Source organism: Sander lucioperca, chromosome 21 (assembly GCF_008315115.2).
Source record: "Sander lucioperca isolate FBNREF2018 chromosome 21, SLUC_FBN_1.2, whole genome shotgun sequence".
NCBI lineage: Eukaryota > Metazoa > Chordata > Actinopteri > Perciformes > Percidae > Sander > Sander lucioperca.
In genome coordinates this window covers 27,657,489-27,678,716 of record NC_050193.1, presented here as the reverse complement: position 1 = coordinate 27,678,716, position 21,228 = coordinate 27,657,489, and the positions used below count along the sequence as shown (strand labels likewise).

At 43.5% G+C, this 21,228-nt stretch overlaps 1 protein-coding gene across 1 annotated transcript; it reads left to right on the top strand.

Moving 5' to 3' along the window:
- Positions 1 to 1,363: 1,363 nt before the first annotated feature.
- Positions 1,364 to 20,015, top strand: gcat (glycine C-acetyltransferase). Its single transcript, XM_031321004.2, has 9 exons — positions 1,364 to 1,622; positions 4,577 to 4,707; positions 5,181 to 5,282; positions 5,396 to 5,542; positions 7,992 to 8,146; positions 10,127 to 10,209; positions 12,237 to 12,408; positions 15,104 to 15,225; positions 19,647 to 20,015. The coding sequence occupies exons 1-9, from the start codon at positions 1,403 to 1,405 to the stop codon at positions 19,796 to 19,798; spliced, it is 1,284 nt and encodes a 427-aa protein (XP_031176864.1). The 5' UTR covers positions 1,364 to 1,402; the 3' UTR covers positions 19,799 to 20,015.
- The last annotated feature ends 1,213 nt before the right edge of the window (positions 20,016 to 21,228 follow it).

The following is a 21,228-nucleotide window of genomic DNA, read 5'->3' as shown; positions in this document are numbered from 1 at the left end:
GGCAAGAACAGCTTTACATACATACATCACATTCACCTTGCAGTAATCTATACAGTGGTACAGCACAACATTCAAGAGTCTGATGCTGACAGAGCATCTGCCCGGATGGGTAAAAACAATCCATCGCATCAAACTGTGGTTAATGCCATGCAAAGAGTTCAAAAAAGGTTATTGAGAAGTGGTCTGTATAGAACAGAGGAACACTAGCCAAGCCAACATAGACCTCATAATGTTACCAACATGTTCTCCTCAGACCCAGGCTCTTGGTGGGCAGCCATCTGCTGCTGCCAGGTGGGACACAGAGACGGATACAGATATACAGATAAAGAGAATTAAGATTCACAATAATTATACCAGTTGGTATGATGAACGGTGGCAATTATAGTAACAACAAAGATAATGGGACTATAAATAATAGTTGTAGCAGTTCAGGGCGTAGCAGGGTGTTGCGGGGCATAGTAGGGCATAGCAGTGTGTTTACATATGGGGGTTCCCATGTACCGTCTTCCCCTGCCACCCTGCCAAGATCTCTCGCTACCCCTTGCCACCTCATGTAAAATTTTCTAGATCCGCCACTAGCGCTCGGGCCCTAATGAATAAGGCCTATTATTATTATTTTAATTTCCAGTTAGTTTCTTGATCTCGCGTTTCTGAAATGTTTTGCGGATGTGCTGTTAAGTGGACAATTTCACATAGCCTACTTTTTGAGGACTTGTAAAACTCTGAAGATTAATAATCCCCTAAAATCGCCAAAGGTTTTGAAATGTATATCTATGACTAAGTTGACTATATCCAAGTGCAAAACTGTATAGATTTAATACTTCATTGCTATGGAAATAAGCCTGTTGTTCAAATGAACCTGATTATGAGTAAATAAATAAATTAAGTATGTGGCAGCCAATAATAACAATATGTTGTCTTTTCTTTAAACTTTTCTTTTAACAAGCCTGTACTGATGCGATGACCAGTTCTGGTTTTAGTGCTATAGTAGATCTATTAAGAGCTGCGGATTAATTCAGGTAGGACTGTGTGTAGACATATTTTATTGTGTGTATTATGAGGTGGTCCGTGAAAATGTTTGATTACAAATAGTGGTCCACACACACAAAAAGTTTGATCTAATCTAAAGCATATCTGTTAGCCTGACATGGTCATACTCACATTCTAGTGAATGAACTTCCCGACCTCGAATGTTGTGGGCGGGGCTAAATTCGGCTGGCATCCAGGCTACATATCTGAAATCTGATTGGATAAAAACATTCCACCTCGCAAGTGCCCTGGCCTCTGATTGGCTCACCGCACATACGCCTACCTGCTTTGTTACGTGACGCAGCTACGCCTTCGGTCTGCCTAGTCTATGGTCTGCCTTCTTGCACATTTGGTTGCTACTCCACACACCGTCATGTCTCTCGGAAAAGTTGCCCGGAGTTTGGTGAAACCAGCCCGGGGTGTCCTGCGGTCCTCGGCCTCGGCGTTGAACCGGAGCTACGCCGCTGTCGCGGAAGCCAGAGCGGTGCTGGAGAGCGAGCTCGACGGTATCCGAGCAGCGGGGACGTGGAAAGCGGAGAGGATCATTACGTCAAAGCAGGGACCTCATATCAACGTGGACGGCAGCCGTAGCAGTGAGTGGTAACGTCAGTAGTTTACAGTAGTAGCTTTCATAAGATCCAATTGCCCTTAAACGCACCATGGGGTACAAATTCTGGATAGAAATATAGTTTCTACTTGCTAGTAGGTTTCTCACAACCTGCACAAAACCAAAGCCTTCTTTTCTTTTCCAAAACTGTTATATTGTAGATATGTTTTATAGGGTCTTTTACGTATTTTTACTGCAATATTTCTATTTTATGTTAATGTTCTTGACTGTTGCAGTTGGCACGCAGCCCCAGTGTTATCTTGATGAACTTGAGTCCAACTGTAGTTAACTTTAGTCATGTAACGGTTTAAATGACTGAAGGACACACCTGCTCATTTCATGTTTCACACCACTGAGTTGATTTACAGGGCTCACTTTTACAAACCTGTACAGAAATGCAACACAACCTTTTAAAAACGTATGATTCAAGCTAATCTCAAATAGGTCAGAACAATGTTGGTCTTAAAAGGTCTTAAAATGGTTTATAACAGGGGTTTTCAAATTGGGTGAATGTGAGCCTCCCCTTAGAGCAGGTAAGGACAGCCGAGCCCCCCCCTTTCCCCCAAATCCCGTCCGCCTGCCCTAACACACAACTCAGCAGTAAATGACATCTTTTGTGTGTTCCAGACAATGATGAGTTTCAATAACAACTGATAAAATGTAAATATTTTTTAATATTGTATTTGAAGACATTTTATTTCCACAACTTTTCTAAAAGTGCATTCATAAACGATTCTTTGCAACAGCAAATAATTTCCAACTTCATGCAGGCTTAATTGAGCGTATACTTTTAAAATCACTGAACATCAGTGGGCCGATCCACAAGTCAACAAAACATGCTTAACATGTGCTATGATGGGGGGGGGGGATTTTAAGCATTAAACACTAAATTTCCTGCATTCTGGTGAATGTTTATGCACCTATTTCTATCTTTTTGTGAATCAATATGCTTGAAATATTTTTATGTAAAGGGAAACGGATTACAATCCAAATATAAAAACATAATGGAAAATATTTCAGTAAGGCTCTCAGGCATTCTGTATTACTTTCATCTATTTATTCTCCTTTTGGATCGGCTTTTCTAATTATATCTGAGTCAGCACACATGTAGCTTAGCATCATTTACTCTTACCTTCTCTTTTGCATCTTTTGTTGGGGAAATAACCTCCTTAAATGTGCATATGACAATTATTCACCTCAATGATACATTAATTCATTTTAATGAATTAATAAACCCCTGGACTGTAATATTTCAGATGTTTGAGCAAGATTTCTGCTCATGTTCAAAACCTTTGTGCACATTCAAAATATTACTCATCCCATCTGTGTTCTCTGAGGTTTGGAGGAGTCGTGATATTTTGTGAAAAATAAAGTGATAATAGGCTATTACAAGAATACAGTCACTATATTTCAGAAAATAATCTATACTTGCACCGTAGCCTGCTGTGCATTACGTGATTGCTCTGCTGATACGGTAGATCTCAGACCTCCTGACAGACACAGAGCCCCGTTTGGGTCTCTGGTCTCTGAATGAGACAAAGTTTAGAGAAGTGGCTGAACGCTGCTCTACGTCGGAGGTGGAAAACCGAAACTACAGAAATACACGGAGCTCAAACACGACACATGTCCACAGCAGACCGCGTCCTTTATAAACCTGAAGCTGCACAGCTTTTTACAGCGAGAGTGGACACTAAGCGACACTGAAGCCCCGGCAAAATCAGCTGACGCCGCGTCTGTCAGTGGGAACAATGAGGCTGCACTGCAGAGAGAAATAAACACAAGCCGTCCTCCACCTGCAGCTGTGATCTGTATTTGTTTTTAATCAGGGTCAGTGCGGAAAACCCACACTCACACAAGTAGATGGAGGTGAAGGGGATTAGGACTTTCATAGCCTTAGTGGAGATCTGGGGGAACTCGCTCTCCACAGACAACCAGAAACGCGTGATCGGCATTTCTCCAAGTCTGTCCCACCGCAGCAGAGGAGCAGCCTCGGACCCCGACCAGGTGAAACCTAACTTTAACTCAGGATCATATTTCCTACGTTTTTTGCTGGGTCTTAATGCTGTTGACTTGGGACAAGCAAACGATGCATTTTAAGCTAATACACGCACTCGCAATTACCGATATCAATAGAGCTGCATACAGTTATTTCTTCTTCGCGTGTCGCGCCTCCCCTGTGGCTCTTTGGCGCGCCTCACCTTTTGAAAACCCCTGGTTTATAACATCAACAGTGAGCTGAATGTACTTAGCTTTCATTAGCAAAAGTAATCATAAATTGTCAAATTGCAGCAGCTGATCTGTTCAGGATAAACCTTTCTCATAAATGGACTCTGCTGATTTATGAATGGTCCATTGACTTTATGCTGTGGCCCCTCATGTGTGAAACTAGCTCTGTTCAATCCATCTGAATGACAACGCCTCAGTCCCATGCTTTGTTTTCTCTGACTCTTTTGTCCTGATATGTTGGCTTTATTGTCACTCGCCTTTTTGACAAAAAAACTAAAAGACGGACACAATTTGAGTTGCTCACAGAGGTTATTGTTGTTTTGTTTTTTTTATTTGTAGGACTGGGCAATATATCAATAGTCGATATCGTGGTATGAGACTGGATATCGTAATACATTAAGTGTGGTCTTTTCCTGGTTTAAGTGTAAGTAAAGTGATGTAGTTTTCTGAACTCAACAGACTGTTCTAGCTGTTCTATTATTTGCCTTTACATACTTTGTCATTAAATCGACATTTCTCATTGTGTAAATAATATTTTGTTAAAGCACCAATTGTCGTCGCAATATCAACATCAAGGTATTTGGTCAAGAATATCGTAATATTTGATTTTCTCCATATCGCCCAGCCCTACTGATTTGAATTGTACTATGACCTTTTTTTTTTACCTTTTTGGTTTCCTGCTTTCCATCTAAACGCTGTCTTTGTCTCTCTCAGGCATTTTGAATTTCTGTGCCAACAACTACCTGGGACTGTCCAGCCACCCAGAGGTGGTGCAGGCGGGGATAGATGCTCTGAAGTCATATGGTGCTGGGTTGAGCTCTGTCAGATTCATCTGTGGCACACAGGTATGACGGCTATATCAGCACTTAAAGGAGAAGTCCGGTCGATTTCAACCCGTAGCTCTGTTGTCTGTACATTTGGAGTGCTGTCAGTAGCGAGAAAAACGAAAACCAATCGGTGCTGCCTACACCGTGTTATCCGCCTGCTAGCGTTAGCACCCAGGAGGCTGAAACAGGGCAAGTTTTAAACATGCTTTTAGCCTCTTAACATGTTCAAAATGTCATTAAAAGTGCCTACCCATGTGAAGTGATTCCTTCTGAGTGAACACAGTGAATCTGACTGCAGTAGATGTGAAAGAAATGCATAAAAGTTGTGCTAATTCAGCCCTGTTTAGTTCCGGTGTTGAGGCAAATTTTGAAAATCAATTTAAATTGGAAAATCTTTTGTTTTAAAAAAAACCCAGCCTAAACATGAACACATGGAAAACAACATAATAAATGTAGCTGGATTGCAGCTAAATCTCACTCTGTGTACATAGGATCTACACAAAAATCTGGAGCAGAAGCTAGCAGAGTTCCATGAGAGGGAGGACTGCATCCTCTATGCTAGCTGTTTTGATGCTAACGCTGGACTGTTTGAGGTATGTCGTCACGTTTTACAATCTACAATCTCCAACCGGGGAAATCCTGGGACCAAAACAGAAAGATCCCTCCTGCTGGGAGCAGTGAAGTATCCTATTACTCTTACACACAGGTTCTGTTGGGCCCGGATGACGCGGTGCTGTCTGATGAGCTAAACCACGCCTCCATCATCGATGGGATCCGACTGTGTCGAGCTAAGAGGCTTCGCTACAAACACATGGACCTCAGTGATCTGGAGAACAAGCTCAAAGAGTCTCAGGTGTGTGGGGACGTTTTCCAGGACAGCATGGAAACAAACGTTATGTCTGTGCATTTAATTAATACACTGAATTAATATTTATGCCACGGATAAAATGTCTTAATAGTTGAACATATGATAAGTGAGTGATATTCTGTGAGTGATGATCAAATATTCAAATGTAGAGTTTGCATTGACTATTTCCTTCATAAAACTGTTGACAGTGGGTTCTTTGCGTAACCTAGACTGACTTTTGCCTGGTAAGTGTTAGCTTTAGCCTCAGTCTTTTAACATTACATCATGTATGTAGCCATCAAGTGCATATTTAGGACCCTTTTATAATGCCAGTGAATGGTGCCGGTACCCGGAGGTCCGCGTTTACCCTTCGGTCAATTTCCACTCGATGACTCGCTTCAGAAGGAAAGAAAATCACAACTTTCCCTCTGTAGCGTTTAGCTTAGCGCAGTGCCATTGCAACCATAAACAACGCTGGCTTGGCCGCCTCATCCACCCCAGCTCCACCCTCTCATCAAAAATCGCCACGCACGGTTGCAAAAAACCAAGACGCCGACCCCCGTCTTGCCAAACGCGATACTTCAAAACAGCAGTCCACAAACCCCAAATGTCACGGATGCTACGTCCATTCTTTTTACAGTCTGTGGTGTGTGCCCTTCAGAGTACCACAGCAATGAAATTCAACGTGCCTTGGCACTCTCTCAGCACCAGTCAGTAATAGAGATGTTCCAATACCAGTATCGGTATCGCCTCCTGATACCGCCTAAAACGCTGGTATCGGTATCGGGAAGTACTGGAGTTTATGCACCGATCCGATACCACGTAATAAAGCCCTAAAGAAAATCTACGATAAAGTAGTTTATTTATGTTCTTTTTCCGTTATAACTGACTGTCAAACTGCAGAATACAAGAAAGTTCTGTGGCGTTCATTTTTCACAAAGAGTTTAACCTGAGCCAGACCGACAGCAAAGATAGAAATAATATCACATCTATACAGAGATAGTAGTATACAGCTGTTATACATCATATCATCCATACAGGGATAGTAGTATACAGCTGTTATACATCATATCATCCATACAGAGATAGTAGTATACAGCTGTTATACATCATATCATCATACAGAGATAGTAGTATACTGCTGTTATACATCATATCATCATACAGAGATAGTAGTATACAGCTGTTATACATCATATCATCTATACAGAGATAGTAGTATACAGCTGTTATACATCATATCATCTATACAGAGATAGTAGTATACAGCTGTTATACATCATATCATCATACAGAGATAGTAGTATACAGCTGTTATACATCATATCATCCATACAGGGATAGTAGTATACAGCTGTTATACATCATATCATCCATACAGGGATAGTAGTATACAGCTGTTATACATCATATCATCTATACAGAGATAGTAGTATACAGCTGTTATACATCATATCATCTATACAGGGATAGTAGTATACAGCTGTTATACATCATATCATCTATACAGGGATAGTAGTATACAGCTGTTATACATCATATCATCTATACAGGGATAGTAGTATACAGCTGTTATACATCATATCATCTATACAGGGATAGTAGTATACAGCTGTTATACATCATATCATCTATACAGGGATAGTAGTATACAGCTGTTATACATCATATCATCATACAGAGATAGTAGTATACAGCTGTTATACATCATATCATCTATACAGGGATAGTAGTATACAGCTGTTATACATCATATCATCATACAGAGATAGTAGTATACAGCTGTTATACATCATATCATCTATACAGGGATAGTAGTATACAGCTGTTATACATCATATCATCATACAGAGATAGTAGTATACAGCTGTTATACATCATATCATCATACACGGATAGTAGTATACAGCTGTTATACATCATATCATCTATACAGGGATAGTAGTATGCAGTTGTTAAAACATAATAAAATATATGACACACTGGTATCGGATCAGTACTCAGTATCGGCCGATACGCAAGTTCAGCTATTAGAATCGGTATCGGGAAGCAGAAAATGGTATCGGACCATCTCTAGTCAATAAGTAACAATTATAAATACCATTTAGAAACATCCAAGCACAGTGAACATAGGAACTAAGCTCAGACCTCAGCCCTCCTTCCTGTTGTACTATCATTCAGTAGCCTTATTACCTGGGGGTAAAAACTATCCCTGAAACGTGATGTGGGCGTTGGGATACTCTGCAAACGTCTCCCTGATGGAAGGTGGAAAAAAACTGATATTGATAAGACATGTCAGAAGAGGTCACACGGGTCAGTCTCACAGCATGTTCGTTTCAGTTTCACTGTTCATTAAACCCTTATCGCCGTGGTGACGGGGTCAGATTAGGGTGACAGTATTGATCAGCCTGCGTGCGCTCCACTGACCTTCAGGACTCTGCTTGGTCCTCCTCAGTCGTCTCGTATGCGCCTGGTGGTGACAGATGGAGTCTTCTCGATGGACGGAGACGTGGCTCCCCTAACAGGAATCTGTGACCTGGCGGAACAGTACGGAGCTATGGTGTTTATAGACGAATGCCACGCCACCGGTTTCCTGGGGCCCCGGGGCAGGTGGGTAAGATCCCGATTAACGCAAAAATGCAAAAAGATGCATTACTTTTTGCTTTCTAATTCAACTCAATTTTATTTATATTATGAAATCATAACAAGACAATTTACAGATAGAGTAGGTCTGACCACACTATAATTTACAAAGACCCAACAATTCCAGTAATTCCCCCAAGAGCAAGCATTTAGCACAACAGTGGTGAGGAAAAACCTCCTTTTAGGGAGAAAGACCCAGACCCAGGCTCTTGGTAGGTGGTGTCTGACGGTGCCAATTGGGGGTGTGGTGAACAGTGGCAATAATAGTCACAGTAAAGATAATGGAACTATGACTAGAAATAGTAGTTGTAGTAGTTGAGGACGTAGCAGGGCATTTCAGGGTGTAGCAGGGCACTGCAGGGTGTAGCAGGGCACTGCAGGGCATAGCAGGACATAGCAGGGCACTGCAGGGCGTTACAGGGTGTAGCAGGGCACTGCAGGGCATAGCAGGGCACTGCAGGGCACTGCAGGACGTAGCAGGGCACTGCAGGGCATAGCAGGACATAGCAGGGCACTGCAGGGCACTGCAGGATGTAGCAGGGCATAGCAGGACGTAGCAGGGCACTGCAGGGCATAGCAGGACATAGCAGGGCACTGCAGGGCATAGCAGGACATAGCAGGGCACTGCAGGGCACTGCAGGGCGTTCATGTTTTATTTGTAGCATACCATTAGATGAACATGCTTGTCAGCTTAGATATATTTGGTACGCCATCCCGATGTGTAGACATCTTTAATGACCAGTGTTGTAGCACTCCAGATCGGTCTCAGTCTCATCTCGGAATCGGCCGCGTTTGTACTCGGTCTTGTCTCGGTCTCAGATAAAGAGGACTTGGGATTTTATTTCAAGATCATCCAAGACCACAACTAGCCTGGCTCCGCCCTCCTACGTACTTCCACTTAATTTTCATTTTCCTTCAGTACATCGTCTGGGTTTTGGGTATATTTGCGGGTTTTCTCCGGCCAATCTTTACCAGTCCAATCAGAGAACAGAGGGAGTGGCTGAGAACGATGACGTCGAGGTCGTGCTCTAGTTTAAGTTGTAGTTCCGTAATGGCGGTGGAGAAAGATGCAAGCGAAGCCATTCGGTCCGTTGTGGCAACGCTGCTGAATATCCAGAAGTTAAAGCCTGACCAAGAACAGTCTTTGCTGAGTTGTGTTGGTGGCCATGATGTTGTGGCCCTCCTCCCCACGGGGTTCAGGAACAGTTTGATTTTCCAGCTCGCTCCGTTAGTGGTGAAGGAGTTGGCTAAGGATAACGCTAGCAATGCTAAGCCGACGTCACGACCAAACGTTAGCGATTGGTTATGGCAGATCCAGAGTGGCTCTGGGCAGATCCAATAGTTTTAAACTTCAACAGAGTACCCGCCTTCAAGGAAGTTAACACTAGTCAATGGAGAGTGGCCAGACTCTCTGGACCAATGAAATGTACCAGAGTCTGGTAGGACCAGGCTAGTGGACCAGAGTCTGGTAGGACCAGGCTAGTGGACCAGAGTCTGGTAGGACCAGGCTAGTGGACCAGAGTCTGGTAGGACCAGGCTAATGGACCAGAGTCTGGTAGGACCAGGCTAGTGGACCAGAGTCTGGTAGGACCAGGCTAGACAACAACTGCCTTTTGATTATTTTATCAAGGCCTTTTTTCATGATACACTCATGGCAACAAAAGAGGTGAATGAAGACAAATCTAAATTTGTTTTCTGTGATTGTTTTTTATGGGAATGTGGATCTTTCAGGTCAATTTGAGGAGTGCCTTTGGTTAGCATTTCCACCTTATATCGTGTAATGCAGCGTGGGATTCACACTGGTCTGGTCTTGACGCGTTCTCGTTTTAGGTGGTCTTGACTACAACGCTGGTAATTACAACTGTCAACGTATTGTAATAACAGGCAATTTTGTTTGATTGTATTATGAGGGGAGTAACTAATGGTGCTTCTCGCTGTGATTTTCAGAGGAACGGACGAGCTCCTGGGAGTGATGGACAGAGTTCACATTGTAAACTCCACCCTGGGGAAAGCTCTGGGAGGAGCCGCTGGTATGTCCCCGTCTGGCCTGTGACTTTGATCAGTTTAGCCTGTTTGTTGCTGCTCCTCAAACATAGAGCTTTAAAGCTGCACTGATGTTTTTTGGCCACTTGGGGGCGAGAAACTCCAGAGATACAAGGTCCTACAAGATGAAAACACACCACCTGGTATATTATTGTCTTATAACGTTGTGATTAGGGCTGCAACTAACAATTAATTTTATTATTAATCTGCTATATGTCAGAAAATAGTGACAAATTTCCATTCCAGTATCTCAAAGTCCAAGGTGATGTCTTTAAATGTCTTGTGTGGTCCAAAAACCAAATATTCAGTTTAATATGGTATAAAACAGAAAAGAGCAGGAAACCTTCATATTTGAGAGGCTGAAAACAGCATTTTTTGCATGAAAAGTCAGGGTTTCCCCTACCATTACAAGGCTTAGGTGCCGCACCCGAGCCGTATTGTGCACCACCTAAGCTGAATGAATGTAAAATCAATGTGACCATAACGCTTTAGTGCGTAACTTTTTGATATTAATGAACGTCTGTTACATTCAAGCTGTTGCCAAATGAGTTGCTACAAAGCTAATTAGGGGAGATAAGCTTTAAAAACTAAATGACTTTTCTCAGTCAAAGCAAACTATCTAATGGTTGTAGTCGTTCGTTTTGTCTTTAAACTTTTTGCGTTTTATTTATTTATAATCTGCTCTAGCTTTTCCAACGCTTCAGACACAAAAAATGGTCCAAAATGATGTGAAATTGCATATTTTTTGAAAAACTTAACATTTTCTTGAGAAAGAACCCCTATTCTCCCCCCCCTGCTAAATATGTGCACCTAAATACAGTAACCCACAAACCCAGGGAGCAAACACTGGAAATCACTTAAACGATGAATCGATTATCAAAATAATTGGCGATGATTTTTTTTTTTTATGTTGATCGACTAATCCAGGGGTGTCAAACTCAATTTCACTAAGGGCCACACTGGAAATGACGATCACAGTAATGGCCAGACATGTTGAGTTTATTAACATCCTTTATTTAACAAAAAAAGTCCATTAACTTTGTATTACTGCATGTCTCATATAGCTTTCTCCCGTACAGTTTGGTCGACATAAAACGTCAGCAAAAAGGTTTCTTAGCCATCGTAGAATTTAGCAAAAAAGCAAGAAAAACAAACATTACATCTTTAAAAGCCGCTCCCACCCAGCCGACCCACCACAACCTGTTTCACAGCCTGAATATTAAAAAACTCTCTGCTTCTGGGGGAATTCAGAGTCTCAAAGTCGGCAAATCTGTCAATTCTGCACAGCAGTGGCGCATAATTACAGTATGAAAAACAGTTTCCTGATTTTTTTTTTTTTTGGTGTGGTGCACAACTAGTGGGGCCAAAATTTGCTGTGACCCTAAATTGAAATGCGGGCCGGATCAAAATTTGCAAGGGACCGGATTTGGCCCCCGGGCCTTGAGTTTGACACATGTGGACTAATCGATTAGTTGACTAATCGTTGCCGCTCTAGTTGTTATGAGAAGAAAACATCTAACTTCCTGCCATAAAACAAACAAACAAGCAAATAGTCGTTCCATTTACCTCAGAAGCCGAAGATGGGAATGACGTCACACTCGAGTTGAATGCGTTTTACAAGTCAGATTTTCATTGTTTTCATTAGCTCTAGCCAGGTTAGCCATTGTTAGCAATGCCAGTTTATAACAACACATTACACTGTTTGTTTTCACAAAAAACAGCACAGCAACATGTCCACAAAAGATGGACAGCGCTGTGTGTACGACTGATTTAGTGAGACACAAATAAGACAGAAGTGCTTATAACTGTATGTTACTACAGCTTTCACTACTGCAGCCATGTTGGATTTTTAGCTTGGGGTACTCGGTGGTTGTCCTAGTTCCGACCTCGGAAAAATCCGACTTCCGAGTACAAATGGTACGCCCTAAAATGTCCCTACCTGTTGTATTTGTCCTTTAACAAAGCGCCATTATGTTACCAATCCTCCAGACGTCTGGTCCACTTTCTCTTTCAGGTGGCTACACGGTTGGCCCTAAGCCTCTCATCGACCTGCTGAGGCAGCGCTCGCGGCCGTACCTGTTCTCCAACTCCCTCCCCCCCCCGGTGGTGGGCTGTGCCACGCGGGCGGTGGAGCTGCTGCTCGCCTCCAATGAGATTTCACAGAGCATGACGGCCAAAACCATGAGGTGCGTTTGATCTAAGGTGGGGTGGGGTTATCTGCGTTCCTGTATTCGTGTGAGTCAAGATAGCCCAGTTACTAGCTTCTCAGGGAGAAAGCTGACTTACTTTTCTGAAAGTCAGTGTATTTTATTACTAGGGTTGGGTTTGTTTTGATTTGAGCAATTCAGATTCTTCCTTTCTGTTTCGGTTCCTATCAGTTCTCGATTCCAGTTTCTTTGAGGGGTGGAGTTGAAACAATCATTTTTTATTTTGATTCAATGGTGATTTACAGTTTCACTGGGCTTTTTTCAGTGTAAAATAAAGTAAGTAAGTAAGTCAAGTTTGTTTGTATTAGGGCTGTAAGTTTATGTTTTTTTTTGGTTACAATTTTCGTCTGCTATTTCATTATTTAATTCACTCCTGAGAATATTTTAGGCGAGAAATTACCCGTGTAGATGTCTAATATAGGCAGTGTTATGAAAATGTATGGCAAATGTTTTTTCTTCTCTCTTTGAGACACTTGACCAAATGATAAAATACAAAAAACTCCTTCTGGCTCTATTTCGGTGCTGTAGTTAACGTTTTGATCAGCTACAGCTGTCAAGGTTGCTAGGCGACAGGAGACCAGACCGTCTCATTTCGGAGACCGCTTGGTTCAGTCTTCGTGGCCTCTGAAGGCTGCAGCCCCTGAATTGGGACATAGCTAGAATAAAAAAATAAAAATTTTTAGTTTTTGGAAGAAAAAAAAGTCTGAATTCTGAAATTAAAGTAAAAAAAACAAACATTTTTTTAAGATTATTTTTGGGGCATTTTAGGCCTTTTATTATATAGGACAGCTAAAGATGTGAAAGAGGGGAGAGAGAGAGAGGGGGAATGACATGCAGCAAAGGGCCGCAGGTCAGACTCGATCCTGCGGCCGCTGCGACAAGGACTGAGCCTTTGTACATGGGGCGCACGCTCTACCAGGTGAGCTATCCAAGCACCCCAAAATTCAGACTTTTTTTTCTTAAAATTGAAAAAAATTAATAGTACAGTGCTGTACTATTAAAGACCAAAAAGTGACTAAAGAACACACAAAATCCACGTACACATCGGGAGCTGCTGCAACAGTCTAGCGCACGACACAGCGCCATCTTAGTTTTGCATCTCTGAGCGCCTTGTGGTATTTTTTGCAGGAGCGCCCTGAACAGCTCAGGTTGAAAAAACTTGACTCGTAACTTAGAGTGGGAAGAAAAACAGCCAGCGCCATCTAACTTCACAACAAAATATTATCTGAGGACGGGACGGATTCGATGGTTGCCTAGCGAGAACAACAAAGAGATGCAGCTGGCTCGAACAAGAAAAGCAGTGCAGCTCCAGATTGCGTTCACACACTCTGTGGCGGTCCCAGGAAGGTCTGGCGAAAACACAGGTCTGTCCATTTATTATCAGTGGGGGTAGTGTCAAAAAAAACAACAACCCTGTGGTGAAAAGAGACCGATTCAACCATTTTTGATTTTTTTTTGGCATTTTAGGCCTTTATTGGACAGGACAGCTTAGTCATGAAAGGGGAGAGAGGGGGGGGGGAATGACATGCAGCAAAGGGCCGCAGGTCGGAACCGAACCTGTGGCCACTGCGTCAAGGACTGAGCCTCTGTACATGGGCGTGTGCTCTACCAGGTGAGCTACCCAGGCGCCCCTGATTCAACTTTTGAAGAAATCCTACCCGATGTCACCCTGCGGTGGCCAATCACAACCGGCGGTCAGACTTGTCAGCCGGTTTTGAGGAGGTGTGACTCCGGATTTCCACTGGATGTGGAACGTCTGCGGACCGGCTCCGCTGCATATCGGCTGCGTGCTCCACCGTTTGTCAACACCCACCAGGTCCGGATTTGTTGCGGCACGGCTGCGGCCGTGACTGACAGCTGTAGTCACGACGACCCACGAGATCTCACGAATTCACGTAGAATAGAACCACAAAACCACCACCGGTTGGTTTCATCCAGAGGAGTAGAGGGGAAACTACTCTGAGCTGTGTTTTCAAGGTGTAGTGCAGGAAATATGATCCGCCGTGAGCACGGTGTATTTTATTTAGAAAATTAACCAGATGTTTATTTTGTTTCTGTGCTCGACTTCCTGTCCCACACTATCTGCCGTGTGCTGAATTGCTGCGGAGCTCTCCGGCATCCGGCAAAAATAAAAGCTCTGGGTATCTGCTCCGGAGGGCTGGGACCGCCGGAGCTGGGACGGAGTCGGGACGCAGACGTTCTGCAGTCAGTGGAAATACACACACTGACTTTAATGGAAACCTAATGACTCCGCCGCCGTTCCGCATCCAGTGGAAATTGGGGGTGAGAGTCCCGTACAGGAAACGGGAAACATCACTGCCTCTATCTCTGCCGCTAGTAAGTTTTAAAACCCCAAACACAAGCACTGAACTTCCCAGGAGATTGTGAAACGGCTTCCTGCAACAACAAAGTCTTTTCTATCTCCGTGAAATGAAGTTGCCTTCAAGTATGGTCAAGAAATGTCAAGATCGATAAACGATCTAACAGAATATAATTCATTTTGAATTATAAAGTGCACTTGTGCTACATTAGGGGGTTTAATAACACAACGTCGCACAAATGGGCCGCCGGGTCACTTTCTCTGGTCTGAATGGGCCCTTACATTGCTACCCTTCTGTAGTGATTACTGTCATTTTTACTGTAAACATTTTTTCTTTCTCTGCTATCCATTAAGGTTCAGGAACAAGATGACGCAGGCTGGCTTCACCATCGCAGGCTCAGCTCACCCAATCTGTCCTGTGATGCTGGGCGACGCGCGGCTGGCCTCCCTGATGGCCGACGATATGCTGAAGCTAGGTGAGACCGCCGTGGAAACCTGACCCACTGGGCTGGGAACTTCTGAACCAGCTTCTTCTGGGAATACGTTGTAAAATGGGGCATTATTTGCGCCTAGCCCTTTCATTCAGCTGTACTCTACATTGTGTCCTGATGAAGGTAATCAGGGCTCAAAATGAACACCAGCCAAATGCTAAAATATGCAAATAGCTAATAGATTTCCTTCAATCACCAGCCAAAAAAGTAATGTTAAACTATTGAGTGGCTGGTATAATGGGAACATTCACTAGCCATTTGGCTGGTGGACAAAAAAGTTAATGTTGCACCCTGAAGGTAATAGATAAACTTGAACACCTGCCTCATGCACTCGCTTGTGCACCGAAGCGTACGTAACAAACAAATTTTGGAGCGGTTGGTTTGTTATGTGGTGAGAAGTTGAGAACGTGATCCGATCTCGAACCGCCCGTGGACTCGGCCAGCCTGAGCTAAACGGCCCCAGTAGCCGTTAGGGGGGAAACTCAGGAGCAGCCCAACTCATTTCACATACGTGAAGAAGATTCAGGAGACTTTGATGAATTACACAGAAGCATTTTAATGAACACTCAATTGAGGAGACAATTAAGCAGGCAGGACAGTTTAACCACGATGTTTTAGTGTGCAGTGTTGTCCCAAATCTCTGAGGTTCCTGTCTGAAGTATCCGATGCTAAAGCCTAGTTCAGCCTAATCTCTCTCTCTGAGAAGTATACAGAAGTGTTGTTGGCCCACCGGCAGGGGCGGATCTACCAGGGTGGCATAGGGTGGCAAATGCCACCCTAAAAGAAAGCCTTGCCACCCCTGCTGCCACCCCAGTTGGCAGCAACGAATTAAAAGTTATGGCCAATTTGACAATTTACGAGTGCAAATCTCCAATGTCCGACTGCAGTCAGTCAAAAACAGTTTGCTTCCCCTCTCACACATCTGCCACTCATCACCTGTGTCTTACCTTTATGCCTTTCCTGTGATAATGCCCCTTACTTCTATCATACTTCTATCTCCTATTAAGTGAGATCACATTGTATGGTCACTTATTCCTAATAAGAACTGTTTCACATGAAACCTTAAATGCAGGACATTGATTGCATGAGATTAAGTTTGTCTGTATGAGTTTGTAAATGGCAGCCTGTGCCCTTTTGTAGTGTGTACATACTATTTCTCATCAAACTGTGATAACTGTGATTAAATTCAGTATATATACGTCTGCCATATGTTGCCACCCCTCAAAAATTCCTGCCCCCCTCTCGCCACCCCATAAATATTTTTCTAGATCCGCCCCTGCCCACCGGCCTCCGTATCATGCAGCTGGCTACACTCCTTCAAACATAGTTATACATCAACAGGTTTGGTTATTAGAGACTGGCCGAATATTGTCGTCCCCTTACCTGTGACCCATGAATGACCTGACCACAACACGGCGTTTCTGTAAATTCCACCACAGTCAGTTGTGCTTTTGCAATCTGCGATGCGGCAGAGCAGCAAACTGTGGCAGCTTGCAGTGTTTCTCTCACAGGAGTAGACAGCAGTCAAGCTCGCCGTCCGTCACTCGCATCTCCCTGGTCAAACCAGCCGCCGCTAAAGTTGGAGACAGACGCCGGCAGAGCAGAGCGAAGTCTCGGTGAGCACAGCAGACGTAGCGTCGCTCACAAAACAGTGTCTGATTATTTGAATGAAATGAGCTGGTCTGACCACGGAGATGCAAGAAATATGCACTAGTCCAGAACACAGGACCTTCTTCCTGTACTTACTTTCTTGTCCACGCCCCAGACACATCTGACCAATAAGAGGAGTGGACGTTTTTGCGTGATTGTAGTGATGCATTTTGGTACGCTTGGATTTTTCTCGGTGTGAAACGAAACCGTACCAAGGGGGAAACCCTTCCAAGTTTACAATCTCATCAACTGATTCGGACCAGAGCAAACTAACTATAGGTGTGAAAATGGCCTTAATTAATGCAAAGTCACAGGTACAGTAAGTGCAGTGTTGAACTTTGACGGATTCACAGTTGACTAATGCAGTGCCTGTTCAAAACACGTCTGCTTGGCCTCCTGTATTGCTGCTTGCAGCTTTCTCCAGAACCATTGTACTCTGAAATAAGTTACAGAGGGACCCCAAAGCACTTCATATGCCACTGTCAGCCTACACTACAGACTTACTGTGTACTTGTACTTCAGAGGAAAACATACATTTACCTGACAGAGAACGTTGCAGATTCAGATTCTACTCACAAAATACCACAATTAAAATATATTGCAATAAACTATCCAGCATTATATTGGAGTTGAAAATCTCCACCTTGAAGGACATTGTGCTGAGTGATAATGCCTCTCTTTTTACTTAAATACCTAAATATTTGAAAGCAGAACTTGCACTGTGCGGTCACATGCAGTTTTATATGGCAAAAGTATTTTGTTTTTTTATAAAAGTCGACACCGTTCACTAAGTCGCGGTTCAGCTGCGGCTCATGTAGAGATTTAACGTGTTGTTTTTTTTTCCCGTGTAGCAGTCACACATCGCGGTAGTTTTAGGTCAATGCGGCCCAGGCGGTAGAAGCAGGGAACCCGGCTGAGCAGTATGCAAAGCCAAACAGTTAAAATACACGTAACCAACACATAAACAACACGTAAATAACATGTTGATTTTTCACACATAGACAACGCGTTGTTTACGCATTCATTTCACGTGTTGTAAACGTGTGAGAAATCAACGTGTATTTAATAGGGGTGTAAGAAAAAATCAATACACTTGAGTATCGCGATATTTTATTTTCCAATACTGTATCGATTTTCAAAAAGGCAATATCGATTTTTAAACTTTTTTCTACGTTCAAAAATATTCATGTAAGACAGTGGTTCACGTTTATGTTGTGTTTAAACCCCCTAACGCTAGATGGCCATGCTGAGACACCACTAGTGCCTAACAGTGCCTAGCAGTGCCTAACGGCGCCTAACAGCGCCTAACAGCGCCTAGCAGTGCCTAACAGCGCCTAGCAGTGCCTAACAGTGCCTAACAGTGCCTAACAGCGCCTAGCAGCGCCTAGCAGCGCCTAGCAGTGCCTAGCAGTGCCTAGCAGTGCCTAGCAGTGCCTAGCAGTGCCTAGCAGCGCCTAGCAGTGCCTAGCAGTGCCTAACAGTGCCTAGCAGTGCCTAACAGCGCCTAGCAGCGCCTAGCAGCGCCTAACAGTGCCTAACAGTGCCTAGCAGTGCCTAACAGTGCCTAACAGCGCCTAACAGCGCCTAGCAGCGCCTAGCAGTGCCTAACAGCGCCTAGCAGCGCCTAGCAGGGCCTAACAGCGCCTAGCAGCGCCTAGCAGTGCCTAGCAGTGCCTAACAGTGCCTAGCAGTGCCTAACAGCGCCTAGCAGCGCCTAGCAGTGCCTAGCAGTGCCTAACAGTGCCTAACAGCGCCTAACAGCGCCTAGCAGCGCCTAGCAGTGCCTAACAGCGCCTAACAGCGCCTAGCAGGGCCTAACAGCGCCTAACAGCGCCTAGCAGGGCCTAACAGCGCCTAACAGCGCCTAGCAGGGCCTAACAGCGCCTAACAGCGCCTAGCAGTGCCTAACAGTGCCTAACAGCGCCTAACAGCGCCTAGCAGCGCCTAGCAGTGCCTAACAGCGCCTAACAGCGCCTAGCAGTGCCTAACAGCGCCTAACAGCGCCTAGCAGTGCCTAACAGCGCCTAACAGCGCCTAGCAGGGCCTAACAGTGCCTAGCAGCGCCTAACAGGGCCTAACAGTGCCTAGCAGTGCCTGACTTTTTGCTAGAAGCTAATAATGTAGCTATGGCTGAACTTTGGCCTACTTTAGCATATAAACATTAGCTCACTAAGAACCTGTGAACTACAATCCCAAACTGGCAGTTAGATTTTCTGTGTACTGAATTGTTTACCTAAAGTAAACTTCTTTGACTTTTATGCACATCATGTCTTTTTCTAAATATTAGTTTTTCTAAAATTAAACTTTAACAAAATCCCAATATATCGCCTTACGCACAGTATCGAAATATATTGCAATATATTGAATCGTGACCCATGTATCGTGATACGTATCGTATCGCCAGATTCTTGCCCATACACAGCCCTAGTATTTAAACTGTTTCTTTCCATAAAGCAGTGCACAGAACGGCTGGAGAAATGTGCGCAACAAAACAACATGCTGGAGAGCCCCAAGCAGTGAACACGTTGCAGCGCGGCTCAATCAGTCGCGGCTCGGCTGCAGCTCATCTAGAAATTCAGCGAGTTCCCTATTTAATTATTTGCATGTAGGGCAGACAGCAATGCCGCTGTACTGTGCATGCGTGGGGACACACGCACAGAGACATCCCGATTTATAGATAGATGTGAATAAACCTTCTTGACTTCCACAGAACATTTCTCAGACTCTGTTCTTTCTCTCGTCTCTTCCCTCCGCAGGAGTGTATGTGATTGGATTCTCCTTCCCAGTCGTACCAAAGGGCAAAGCCAGGATCCGCGTTCAGATTTCCGCCGCCCACACAAACGAAGACATCGACCACTGCGTTGACGCTTTCATCCAGACGGGCAGAAAGCACGGAGTCGTCTCCTGAAAAGGGACAAATAAGCAGGAGTCAGAAAGATCCAGCAACCAGTACGAGTTACTGAACAACGATGAAGCGCTTGCTCTTACAGATTGGGCCGCCTGTTACTCAAGACCTATGAATGTTGATGATGGAAATATTAGTTACATTTGTAGGTCAACAGAGGTTAATGTTATTTTTGTGTTTGCTTAGCTGAATAAAGTACATTGGCCAACATGTGAAGGTGTTTGCATTTTAAGAATTTAATTTATCCCACAAAAAAATGATATGAAGGAGATTCTATTGAATCTGTATCTGTTGACAGATGTGTTTATTTAAGGTTAATTATGGTATTTTTCAACCTTTCAACCAACCCTACTTTCCATGCATTGCTGTCTTAAGTGACTAATGGGAACAAAAATCTTTAATATTGGTCCAGTATTGAGCGAGAACGCTGTAACCGGCACCCGCGAACCAGGCTGCAATGTAACCCTACAGGACAAATGTTCACTGTTAATCAGCGTCCACTAAAAGTTCTGTTTCTGCCGCTGACAGACTCAGATTATTATTCTAAGTGTCTGACAACATTATGGGATGGATCCCTACAGAGATAGACCTTTTTGTTAAAGAGTAAGATCCTTTTAGTTTAACATGAAACAGCCCTGAAATCACCATTACCAAACCCACCAGACTCCATGTAAATAATCACTACTTTTAGTGTGTATAGAGCCAGCATATTTCCACCAGACTCCATGTAAATAATCAGGACTTTTAGCGTGTATAGAGCCAGCATATTTCCACCAGACTCCATGTAAATAATCAGGACTTTTAGCGTGTATAGAGCCAGCACATTTCCACATGTAAATGGTTGAATTAAGGGTTTATGTCAACCAAACTAGAGTGGTGATTGTTGGAACAGTGGAAAGACGAACCAGGACAGCTTTTGATAGTTTTATTTTGTTTCTGTCCACTTTGAATGAAGAGTGTTTTACGATGATAAAAATGACTGTTTATTTATATGGAGTCTGGTGAGTTTGGCGACAGCGATTTCGGGGCTGTTTCATGGTACTCCACAGCGCTGTGGAGATAGATCTGGTATGCGAGATTACATGACAACAAACAAGCATCAAAAACTGACCTAGTTGAATATCATTTTACTGAAACTATGCCCATTGTAAATACAGATGTTGGCAAGAAAGAAAGCTCCCTTACGAAACTGCGTTACATATATTAAAAGGGGTAACCGTGTTTATTTGTTCAACTGTCATTGCTTTAATTTTTTTGACAGTAAATACACTTTATAAAAAATACTATGAAGCATGCTATGAAAAATAAATTCACATTTGAAAAAATGTAGCAAGGCACATCCTGAGCAATGCCTGTTAGTTAAAACAAAAGGTGATTTTCAAAGTTTTTGCAGTAGTTTTGTGTGTTAAACATATTTTTTATGTCTTATTCAT